The sequence below is a fragment of the Tympanuchus pallidicinctus genome, unplaced genomic scaffold (genome assembly GCF_026119805.1).
Source record: "Tympanuchus pallidicinctus isolate F22 unplaced genomic scaffold, pur_lepc_1.0 scaffold2, whole genome shotgun sequence".
Lineage (NCBI taxonomy): Eukaryota > Metazoa > Chordata > Aves > Galliformes > Phasianidae > Tympanuchus > Tympanuchus pallidicinctus.
The window spans coordinates 8,135,043-8,147,893 of record NW_026294721.1 but is presented as its reverse complement, the minus strand read 5'-3'; the positions used below and the strand labels follow the sequence as shown (position 1 = coordinate 8,147,893).

Here is a 12,851-nt window from a genome sequence, read left to right as displayed (position 1 = left end):
GTGATCACCTGTTGCCAAGTAATGCAGCAGCTTTGAGAGAGCAGCAGAGAGCTGGCAACAGCCATACAGTCTGCACAGGGAAGGTGCTTGAGATCACCTGGTGTGGCCTTACCTCAAACAGAGGGTGCAGGTTTGGTACCACAATAGAAGGACAAGAAACTATTAGAAAGCATCCAAAGGAGGGCTACAAAGATAGGGAAGGGTTCAGAGAGCGAGATGTGTGCAGAACAGCTGGAGGCTCCTTGTTTTGTTCAGCCCAGAGCAGAGGAGCTGAGGAGAGGCCTCATGGCGGCTGCAGCTCCTCACAGGGAGCAGAGGAGCAGCGCTGAGCTCTGCTCTGTGTGACAGCAACAGGGCTGAGGGAACAGCATGGAGCTGTGTCAGGGGAGGGCAGCTGGGGGTGAGGGAAAGGTCTGCACTGAGGGCGGTGGGCATGGAACGGGCTGCCCAGGGCAGTGGGCACGACCTCAAGCTGTCAGAGCTCACAGAGTGTTTGGACACCACTCTCAGAAAGATGGTTTGAATTTTGTGTGGTCCTGTGTGGAGCCATGGGCTGCACTCCATGACCCTTTTGGGTCCTTTCCAAATCAGGATATTCTATGATTCTGTGATTTCATCTGTAAGGAAAGCCCAGGCTGTAACACATTACACTTCAGTGCCCTACCAGATTTCAGGGCTTACTGCCACTATGAAAATTGCTGCCTATGCTCCATGTTTGCAATTGGGCCAGATTACAAATACAGTAGGCAGCGATGCTGCGACTTGGCACCTTGCAGCATGCATGGCCTAAGTCCACCTCCTGGAACTGTCAAACCCTGCATGTGGCAGGGGGGTTGGAGATTCAAGATCCTTAAGGTCCCTTCCAACCCTGGTCATTCTGTGATTCTGTGAAGTTATTTAAAATCCGGATTAAGTTTGAAATAGTCCTGATGCTGATCTCTATTCATGAGAAAGCATCTACTGCTGGCAATGGCAGACAGCAGAAGATGACTGTGAACATAAACAGGAAGCTCACTTGGCTGCAGAGCAGATGAACTTCTGTACAGGCCACACCATTCTCACTATGGGCAGAGCATTTCCTTTCCAGGGCACCTCCTCAACTAGGGACCAAAAGAATGCTACTAAAAAAAGGAGCAGAAGTATTTCAACAATTCATCCTAGGGGAAGAACAGTACATAACCTCCAGATTTCGAAAGGATTGGATCCACAGCAATTACTCCTGTGGTTCCAACAGCTGATACTCAGACCGACTGTATTTTAAAGATGAAGCTTCCACAGTGTAACCAAACTTCCTCGGTTACACACTGGGCAAGTAGGAGATCGCTGACATGAGCATTGCTACTTCAGCAAAAGGTACTCAAATATTTCAAGTTGCCTGCTGGGTCTTCTCATTCCTGAAAAACTTGCAGCTTTTGCAATCCCAGTAACCCCACTTTGGCTAATGTAAAGCAGTCAGTACGCTCACATCTTCTGCTCAGATTACGGCAATTCTCTAAAAGCATCATACCCTCTTTACAGAAACCTAGTATCCAGTGTTTTGTACTGTTGGATAAAAGGACAATTATTTCCCAACTAAACATTCCATAAAATCAAAGGTAATGGAAAACTTCTTTTCTTTTTCAAAAAAAGTAAATCGAGTGTCAAATTTCATATTGAATTCTCAATAAAAAGCTTGAAGAGGCAACTTTTCATTCTACTGGAATACAGTTGTCCTTCCAGACCAGGAGGCCTACATACACTTGCCACACTATTTGCATATTCCTTGTCTCCTTCCCTCATGTTAGCACAGCAATAGGTGATTTCAATTCTCTATACACTTCTCAGAGGGAAATGGCAAGATTTAGCTGCATTGGATGAATCCATTCTGAGCTGATCATCTGAAATTAGCCCACTCTATGCAAATGAGTACATCTGCTATGAAACAAGAATCCTCACTCAATACAAAACTCACTGCTTCTAATGAAAGTTCTTAGTTTCTCTCTATAAGAGAAAGTAAGGTGAACAAAATAAGTCACGTGCTTTCTTGGAAATTCATTTCTAGTGGGTAGATATAATGATCACTGTACACAGTAGACAATCACTGCTTGAAGTCACATTTATACCATAGCTAAACTCCTTCCACATATTCAACATGTAAGCTGTAACTACTTCGTACGTAGGATGGTGATATTGTAGCAGTTAAGTCCATGCAGTACTGACCCCAGAACACAACCCACAGCATTAATTAGCTTTTAATGTTCCTATCACCTCATTTGCTACTAAAATTTGGCATGACACCTTTCAGATGAAAATTTCCCCCTACCTCCATTTTGTGCTCCACAGAACAAGCATCCTTCAGAAACATAAAAGAGCTATTTAATAATGATTAAAACATCTTTCCATGTAGAACAGTGATATGTGGCTTTCAGATCACTTCACAGTTCCCACTCCCTCAAGGAAATGTAGTGACAGGAAAAACTGCAACCAAATCAACCTGATTCCCTGATGTGGTAAGTCAAAAGACAAATTTACTAAAACTAGGAGCAGGAAGGGAAAGGTGCACAGAAAAACAAAGCACCAGAGGTCTGTATTACTTCCTGGTCACAGCTTTGAGTTATATGCTTCCTGCTTTATGAAATGACAGAAGACCAGCAGATCAACAGTTCCTACATACCTCACTTCTCCAGCACATGAAATGTCATTACTATGCTTGGAATGAAGGAGTTAAAAAACACCAGACCTCTTCTACGACCACGTAGAGAACAGCTGGGAATTTTACTTCATTTTGACCCTATCAAGCTTACTCACAACATGGTCTGGCTATGGTACAGGCTGCTACATCTGGTTTTAGCCAAGCATCTGTCCACACATGATAAGAAATGCTATGGCATAATTGCAGCCTCACAGGCACATGTGAGACAACAGTTTAACCAAAGAAACTAGAAAATGTAGTATTAATTCCTAAGATCTATTGCCACAAAGCCTCTACAGCACATCATTACTTACACAACCCAATTTCTTCATAAGTACTTTCAGAAAACCTCAGTCACAAGGTCTGTTTAAAAGCAAGAAGGAACAACTTGTTGAGACAGCTTGGGATACAGTGGCTTAAGTTGCACAAAAGAACAGAACATTTGGTACATAGAACACCATGAAGCCAAAAGCTCAAATGCTTTACAGCTCTGCAAAAATCACCTCTTTCTTTTCTTTTAAAAATTGTTAAATCCATACCCTCTACAAGATCTCACAACATAAGCCAGGCATGTAATCCAGCCACAGGTCTCTGCTGAACTGGGTTTGGTGTTTCAAACTCCCATAGCAACTCGGGCAAAGCAGCTCTTTGCACCCTGCTTTTTCTATGAGAAGGAAGAAAGTGTCTCACCTCTTTCCTGGCCCAGTTATTCCAGCTGTACGCTGGTCTGGGAAGTCAGCCAGTTTGGAGATATTTTAAATATAACTATTCATTAGTAATTATCATAATGAAAGACCAAATCTCAATTTGGCAATTTGCTACTGAATTACAGGAGTAACAGTAAATGAGAAATACTGTCAAAGCAGGTTGAAACAAAAGCTTTTTCAGAAAGTAAATGGATTAAATCAGTCCTCTAACAGAACAAAGCAATTTTTCCAAAAAGCTGCAAGCCATAAGAACTTGCACTCAAAAACTTCTTCATGCTTTACAATTCAAGTTACAATGCAAAAAAAAAAAAAAAAAAAAAAAAAAAAAAAAAAAAAAGGAACTACTAAAGACTTCATGATGGAAAAAATATCCGTTAGTACACATTTTAGAAATATTTTCAAATTATCTTTTTTCCTCTTCTTCATTTACTCACAGCTACCTCATTTTGGTTCTCACAGAAGATAAAATTAAGTGCACGTTTATTGAGCATAGCCACGAAATAAAGGGTTCTATAAAGTTTAGGCCTACAAGATAATGTTACCACAAGCAGAAAAATATAAAGAGGAAGTAGGATCTGAAGTCAGCATCTCTAGGCAATGTTTCAACTCGACACATTCAAAACAATGTTATCTTAACACCACAGGCCTGTTACACCATTTAATCACACACTGAAACAGAACATCAATTTTCATACATGTAATTGAAACAGGTAACATGCATGCTTTTCTCAATTATGTTGCATTATCTCCTGCAATCTAACACACAGAAGGCATTCCAGACCATACCCAAAGAGCATTAGGCTTTTGCTTTTCTCCTCCTCAGTCATTTCAAAACACTTGGAATTGTGATTCCACAATTTCTCAACCAGCTGCCCTGTTTCCCCATTAGGCTACTTTGTTTGGTTGAATCTGTATTGCCAGAAGTATTATTAAGAGTGTCAACTGCTATAAAAAAAAAAAATCAATCTAAGGTATAGATGATAATCTCCCAGTTTGAACACATAAGTTTTTTTGTTTGTTTAAACAAGAAAGCTGAGCAACAAGCAGAATCACCCAGCCATGTCTAGAGATTACCATCTAAGACTGTATTTGGGCTCCAGCTCCCAAAATCTCATACCTTTACATGCTCACATACTGCTGGTATGAGAAAAAGGAATTGGCAAGCAGACCAACCCCTACACCACATTATTTAAAAGACTGACATTGAGAGACAAACATATCTTTATATGGGTAATAACTTCATTTTAAGACTTCTCTTCTGTGTTTAGTCTACTTGCATGCATCACCATGCAGATTTTGGCAATATCTCAAGCTAGAATCTCTGCCCAGACCTAATCCATTCAAGACTCCCTCAGTTTCTATGCCTAAGATGTTTCAAAGCGTGCAGAAATGATGTTCCTATTGCACAAGCATAGATTGATGTAAAAAAAAAAAGTATTGAAGTGGAGGAAAAAAAAAAAACCCACAAACATCAGCTACCAGTAACAAAAGCAGGAGACTGCAAATTCAGACCAAATAAGAAGATGCCAGCTCTCTCTAGTAACCCAGCTGTGGCACACAATGCCCAAGAGGGCAATGGTCAAGAGGGGTTTAAAAAGCATTTCAGAAAAGCCATTGCTACAATGATCACAACTAGTGGTCTTCGAACCGAAATTAAGAAATATTTTTTTAAGAGAGTAACACTTCTGATGTTGCTTGAGAATTATTTCTCATACCACTCAATCAGTTCACTGGCCTGCTTAATTCTCACTTTCTCACCTTCTCATCTTCCTGTGTAGCATTACAACCCCAGCTGCAGCTCATTAGAGAATTTCAATAACATCTGAAACTTCTTGCAACTTTACATGTGCCTTATGTCAATTCTTTCATCATTATTGGTGCACAGCTACCAATAATGCTTTTGTATCAGTTTACAGAGCAGTAAAATACAGTCCTAAGCAGATAAGTGATGTATTCAAAACCTACTTCTTGCAGGTTGACAAATTGCTATAAAGTGTTTAACACCTGGCATAGCTCAGATAAGGAGCAACACATTACATAACAGACTTTTGCCTTTATTCTGTTCTCACCCACTCTCTATATACTTAGAAACATCAGGCCAGCTAATCACAGATTACACTGAAACAACAGGCACTCCCAGGTTTATTTTATTTTTAAAAATGTACAGTCCATTTTACACAGTGAAGATACCTCTCACTCAAGTAACATAACTCATGGTATTGAAAGAATAAGCTTTTCTACAGAAAAGCATTCAGAAATTTTCCCCACCTGGTGAAATATGTGAAGTATGATCAATGTAAATGACACAGGCTCAAAGGCAGCTGGGAGAATGAATGACTGAAACAGTTTCACTATAGACCACAAACGGCTTGGGCAAGTAACCTGCAACCCAGTTACATTATTGAAGAGGTTCATCAATTCTTTAAATGGACTTTTCAGATAAGCCCTCAGTCTCAGAAAGGAAGACTACCTTATAAAGCTTGTAAGATGGATGACAAAGAAAGATGCAAGTAGAAGCTGCACATAAGATGAATGACAGCAAGCCATGTTTCCATTATGCTTTTCAAACAGAAGAGCCTGTTCACTTGCTAACCAGGAGGCAAAGACTTAATCTGCTGGCTGCTATAGAAAGTAAGAGTAAACTCAATTAAGAAAATTGAAAATATGACACTGCATAACGGAGCAGAGGAAGGCAAGAGTACCACTACTCCCACTTTCAGGAAACAGTTCAAGCAATCACATCTTTCACAGTCAGCAGGACTGCAGAGCTGTGGTCTCACTTACAGTCATGAAAATTCACTCAGTAGAGCAAAGAACTTATACCCTGATATAATCAACATATGTCAGTGAATGTGGTGATGAAATGCTATATAAAATTTGTTTTTCCCCACTAGTCTGTTAAAGTTGGTCCAAGAAGAGCCGTTTCTCTCAGAATTTGGCTACTTCTTACTTGCTCTTAACTTATCAGTGCCTATAAATACCTGAAGGGATGACAGAACCAGTTTCTTCTCAATTGTGCCCAGTGCCAGGACAACAGGCAGAGGGAATAACCTGGAGCACTGATCTATCTGAACATCAGGAAATGCTTCTTTCTTATGCAGGTGGCGATCTGGCACAAGGACCCAAAGAATTTGTGGGGTCTCCTTCTGGAAAAGCTTCAAAAGATGCCTGGGCCCTGGATGGCTCTGCTGGAGGCAGGAGTTGGTCCAGAGGCCCAAACTACTCTCAGCCATTTTGTGAACCTGATCCTGTGAAAACAAGGCCAAAAAAAAAAAATAAATTAGAAAACCTCAACTTAATTGCTCTTAGCTGCACTGCAGAATCCAGTTAATGGTCAATTAACAAATGGACAAAAAAGCTGCAAAATGTCCTGAATACAGAGTGTATGAGATAAGGCTTATATATCCAAATACATGATTCTGAGTGACTTGATTCCCCCCACTTCTTTGTTTTCTTGGAAGAAGAGGGCTTTGCTGTTTAGGTATTGCCAGTTAACAAAAAATCACTTGATGTAGATGAATGGTTTGCAGCACACAATCGGTTGGAGCAACAGCAGGCAGCAATACAGCTATCCGGTCTGATGAGTTCAGCATCCCAACCTGCCACTCTCCAGAGCTCTGGATTTCAATCCTGTACTTGAGACATAAGAAAAAACCCTCACACAACATCATGCTGCTCGCATGCACAAGACTACTATCCCAAACCGCTGTATAACTTGAGTCGCCTGTCTTCTTGAAGGAAAACAAAATTGGAAAGCAAGTCTAGACATCTTTCCTTCAGAAAAATCAGACTTGAATAAGCTGTGACATACTTAATGTGGAATGCATGCTCGTTCACATAATGTAAGCTGCAGATAATCGCAAGTTAATTACAACAGTATTTTATTAATTTTACCATGTAATACTATGCACTCTTTTTTTCTTCCACAGGTACCACACCTACCTACTGCTTCCTTTTATAATAAGCTGAATGTAAGTATTTTTGCAGCAAAAATGTTAGCTTCCTATATGTTCTTTACCCTTAACATATTTGAAATGATCATTTTGTGGCTATTAGGGCCTATCAAAGAGATGCTGGCTTGAGTTCTCTGTTTAGCCTTCAGGAGAAGGGGTGAAGAAAACAAAGGCAGATGTTGAATCAAGATTACCAGATGCTTATCAGAAGTCAGTTTTCTGAGGATTTCTAGAGAAGAACTATCAAGTTGCTCTCTCGTGCTATGTTGCACCTCTGCAGATTTGTGGATTGCTGTACTTCTGTCACACAGATGTACTGGAATGAACATTTAGGTTACAGACCCAGATTTCACACCAACTCTTGGTGACTCTGCATAAAGAATAGCTAGTGACATAATATTATGTATTCATGATAAAAAAAATACATTCAGACTGGTAGAAGATTTACAAAAAAGTAACTGTGGAAAACTCAGAGTACATGATCAATACACACCTTCTTTAATCTTCATTCTACAATTTCTACAAACCACAGGACAGAAATTGGACACTAGCCACTTGAAAATCCTATTTGTAACTACCATCTTTGTAAGCAGAACAATAATATTTCTTCTGGACAGCACAGTCATAGAAAAACAAAGCTTTACCTGATGCATTTTTCATCAGCTTATGTAGATTCAGAGGGCAACGACAGGTACTTTCTTCAATAACTCTAAGCACTGAGCTGGAGGAGGCCCAACAATACAGCTAAAAGCTGCAAAGCTGAAACTGAACACAAAAATGTGAAGAACAGAAATGATGCCAGAGGTCTGGTGTTATTTCTTTGTTCAGTTGGAAAAACAGAAAAGAAAATAGAGAAGACATCTTCCTTTGAACAACAGTTGTCTCAGAAAAGAGCAACAGCAAAAAATTTACTCCATTATAATGTATTTAGAGGACTCTTCTACTGGAAGTTCTACTGGAAGTACCTGAATGTATTGTCTCTGGATTTAATACACCTGAAGTCAAAAAGCATTTTTGTCCAATAAGACGCCTTAGTGTTGCATTTCAACATATTTCACATCACTACTTGGGCACTAGAGAAACATGCTCATAATTCAGCAAATCCTTATTAAAACCATTTAATGAGCAAAGTGGCAGTAATTAACTCATTTGCCCAAGGCCAGAAAACTCATAGAACTCAGTTTATTACTTTTACATCTCATGCCTCCCAGACCGCTCTGCACTTATCTTCACTTAATTAAGAATTGAGAAAAACAAGACTTGCCTTTAAGTTTTCATCAAGGTGCAACAACAGATCCATTCAGATTTGTTCTTCATGCTTTCTGTGCACTGCATGCAATCACATCAGTTATACTAATAACAGACAATGAAGCTTCAGGCAAGTATATTTGAAAAAGATAATGAATGCAGACATATATTCCCCTAGACTTTCCAAAGGAGGCTTGTTCTCCTAATTGAGGATTTCAGAATAAGGAAAAGCATGTCATAGTCATGCATCATTCATAACATCTTTGTTAACAAAGAATAAAGACTACTTTTTCCCCAATTTATTAGTGGAAACTATAACGAGTTTTCTAACCCCATCAAAAATAACTCAGTATTCTTCAAAGCTTTCCTAATCTAGAGAAAATGGAATCCACATCACTGTTTGGTCACATGACATCAACTCATTTTTCCACTCCATGCCCCAATTTTAGAGCAGACGTAGAGGGTACAAGTGATGACATACACTGCCACCTTGTGTTATACTTTATAACTGAGAAAACCTGCAAGGATTCCCAACACACCCAGCTTTAGGTGTTCTAATAGCATTTTTCACAGCTGCTGTGCCATATTAAAAGCATCTAAACTGTTATGTAACTAAGACTGAATTCAGGCTGCAACAGATGCAAGTCTCAATGGCCCAAGAAACAGCAAAGCTCACTCTTCTCCAGCAATTGTTGCAGATATTTTGAACATACACAGTATTTGCAGACAGTGAAAGCTCAGTGGCATTGATACTAGCTTTTAGTTTTGAGATGCTCTTCCTTCAGCATAGGTAAATAAAAATATTATTACTCCATTATACGTTACAATACTCCATTAAAAAAAATGAGGCTATGCTATTACTTTCCTCCTCATCTTGAACCTGAAGAGTAACAAAAAAGTTTTCCCCTTTAAGCCCCAGGTCAGTAATTTGATAATGGGTATTTTATCATCCCCTCCTCTACATAAGGAAGGCTGAAATCTCATTTACCTACAATGGATGAATGTAAACTGAGCAACTATATTCTGAACGAGAAGCACAATCCAGGATGGGAGCTCCAGGACCGGCAGAAAAGGGATATGAAATTGTAGGTGTCTCAGTGGTTTGTAGCCAAGGCAGCCCTCCTGCTACATACTGGCCTTAAAGGGGAAATGGAAGCAACAATTCATTCAACGTTCTCAAGTCTCGAGCCAAGTGTAGTTGTACTGTGTCTTGCAAAGCAGTCTCAAGCCCAGCAGCTACAGCACAAAATATGTTAGCAAGTAGAAGAAAAAAAACGGCATGGGAATGGTTCTAGAGAAGGAAACTAGTGGGCTCTGAAACTGCACTGTCCTTTCAAATATACATTGAATGGAAGTTTTATTTTCTGTAAAGAAAATAAAAATGGAAGACTGCCCTTATAAATCGGGTAAATACAGTCATCCAAATGAAACATAGCTCTATTCTAAATAGTAGGGTATCAGAAAAACGTTTTTAAGTACAAGACTAAGACACTATGCAACCTGTAAAACACCACTAAATTGTTAAATACTTACACAACAGTAACACTGAGCCTACCTACTTCATTTCTACACTAATATTGCATTGGAAATATTTGTATTACCTTGTTTCTCAATAGAAGCATTATAGTAATTCACAGAATTCACAAACAACTCCAGCATTCAGCAGGAATCTTTGCTGCACTAGCAGAAAGTTTTTCCCATCATGTGAGGTGGAAAACAAGAGTTCCTACAGAAACATGCTAAAATTAAGCAGCACTCACTGACCAATCCTGAGAGAACGTTAGATTCAGTGTAGAATACCACTCTATCCAAGTACATTTCTTCCCTCACCCCACCCACATAGAAAAAAGCAAGACACAGGTCTTCTGCCATACTAATGTATTCCATCTTTCAAAAAGAAAGACATGATTTTAATATTACTTAACAATATGTTAAAAAAGTAGCCAGTTAGGCTTCAGTGTTAATACAATTATACACTCTATAACAGATTCGATAGTGTGAGTACTGTTCTTTTTTTTAAATTTTCTCCATTCTGCAAGTATTCTTACACAAGCTGGCTACAAGTCAGGAAAAAAAAATCAAAACACAAATAGCGTAACTTGTACACTCTTAAACAGTAGATTGTGAAAGAACTGAGGAAATACTTGTCCTGTAAGAGCCTCTTTTTCATGAAGTCATGTCAGGAGAATTTTGGAGCAGATGAAAGCACAACTGACCAGGTCCATTCCTTTGTCAGGAGTCAGAATGACAAAACATAGCTAGATGCAGAAGTGACAGGAGCCACTGCAGATGATGCAAACTAGTATTTTGGCCTCCACCCAAGCCTAAGCAATTTAAAGTCTTTGAGGCCAAGGCATTCAGAAGGAGATGGAAAAGAGCTATTGTTTCATCTCCAACGGCATACAGCTACAATCAAGTAAGTCTCACTCACAGACTACAAGCACACAAGCTAACAAATTCAGGTAGAAAGTGGCAATTTTTCAGTCCGCAAGAATTATCAGGCCAAAGGGTTCAGTGCAGATCCACACAGCACTGGGGACAAGGCAAGGCAGCACTGGCTCAAGACCAGATAAGCTCTCAGCACAGCAGGACAGGTAAGTGGAGTTGTCGTTCATTGATTCCTGCAGGATTCCCTCCCCATATTGTGTCATTTCAATGTGCAGCAAAGGTGGTTTTTTTCAAGCTAAAATTGGACCAGTTGATGGAAAGTCTCTGCCTTGTCTGTCTGGCAGAATCCAAGCAGAACCTGAAAAAAAAAGTAAAAAGTGAAACCAATATATTTAAAAAAAAAAAAAACCAAAACAAAACCACCACTGATGGCATCCCTTTTCTGAAGGGCAGCTCCCATTCAGAAGGGCAAAACTTCACAAAAAATTTTATTAAAAAAAAAATGACTTGCCCATTATCCATGTAGATCAGAAACTGGTTGTTTTAAATACCACTGTATTGGCAAGAGCAATTGGGAGAAGAAACAAGGAATACTGCATATTTATCAGCACAGAAGCTCACTGGGTGTTAACCAAAACCAGAACTGACATGACTGTATTTATCAAAAACCCTGTAAGAACAAGAATGAATAGTAGGTAATTGATAAAGCACAAGAGTCAAGGGCACAGAGCACTGCTCTTTCCTCACACCAGTCTGACTACAGCAAAGTGGCATCTGAAATGAATATTTGAGGAAAGGGTGTTTGTAATACAGCAGACAAAGAGTCCACACACTAGAAAAAGAATCTTTAGCACAAAAAATCCACTTGTATTCACTGGGCACAATGCATACTTAGGGAGAATCTGTTGGAAAAGATTGGCATGCACTAAGAAAAAGGCATTTCAGAGACTGTTAATTCATGCTCAGGACCTTTATCAAGGTCTGGTGTAGCTTGTTTGGGCTAGAAGTTCCATGACAGCATAAAGGTAACTCCTATGTGAAGGAGTTCCCTCTATGGAAGGCTACATGATTTCTCCAAGAAATGAAAACCAAGTAAGGGGAACAGACAGAAGGAAAGAAATAAGAAGGGTACAATGGATAGTCAAGTAGATTTCTTTTGTTCTTTCCATGCCAAATTTAGAAGCAGTTTGCAAAATTAATTCTGAAGTCAGGGTGTAATAATGTATCTGTCACTGCTCCAAAGCAACGAGAAAGGATGATAAATTAACAAAATCAGTATAGAGAACAATTCCTGCGGAGCTTACTGCCATGGAGAACAAGCAATATTGCTAGCTTGCTGTTGATTACATTGGAAATTATTAAATGATACATATTAAAGGTGTCTCCATGGTGATTGCCTAGAACAGCATTTATAGGGGCATTTCAGGCACCTCTTCCAAACATGAAAACTGGCATGTGTGCAAACTGTACAGTTACTTCCTCACAGATGAAAGTTAAATAGATTGTATCGAGCTGATTAACACTCATAACTGTACTATTTAATAGCTGTTCATCTGGAATCATCTATGGCAAACTCCTGTATAAATTTCAGCCCCACTTTTACATGTAAAGAACACATTTCTTCACTAGCACTATTTAATATATGTCACGTTCCAACTATAAAACCTTTCAATCTAAACAGCTAAATCTGTTAGCTGGTCAGTCACTCGAGTATTTCTGGATATTTTAAAACACTGATTTAAATAACATACAAATTTTGTACAGGAATACTCAGCACAGAGAAGCAGCTGTCCTTCGCAAGATTCAGATGTGTATTAGTGCCCAGCACACAGACTATCAAAAGTATGTAAGAAAAGATTCAATATCTATATGGAAAGCCTGATT

At 39.2% G+C, this 12,851-nt stretch overlaps 1 protein-coding gene across 2 annotated transcripts in view; it reads right to left on the bottom strand.

Annotated features, from left to right (window-relative positions):
• The window catches only part of FAM193A (family with sequence similarity 193 member A), a 98,744-nt gene that overhangs the window by 16,970 nt on the left and 68,923 nt on the right, over positions 1-12,851 (bottom strand). Inside the window, exons 22-23 of one of the 2 annotated variants that reach the window (XM_052683049.1) lie at positions 7,976-11,325; positions 6,360-6,626 (exon numbers count right to left, since the gene is read on the bottom strand). In XM_052683049.1, the coding sequence (XP_052539009.1) occupies positions 11,232-11,325 (94 nt within the window). In that variant the 3' untranslated portion in view covers positions 6,360-6,626; positions 7,976-11,231. Of the gene's footprint in view, positions 1-6,359; positions 11,326-12,851 lie in introns of both variants that reach the window. The other variant, XM_052683048.1, reaches the window with a different exon arrangement.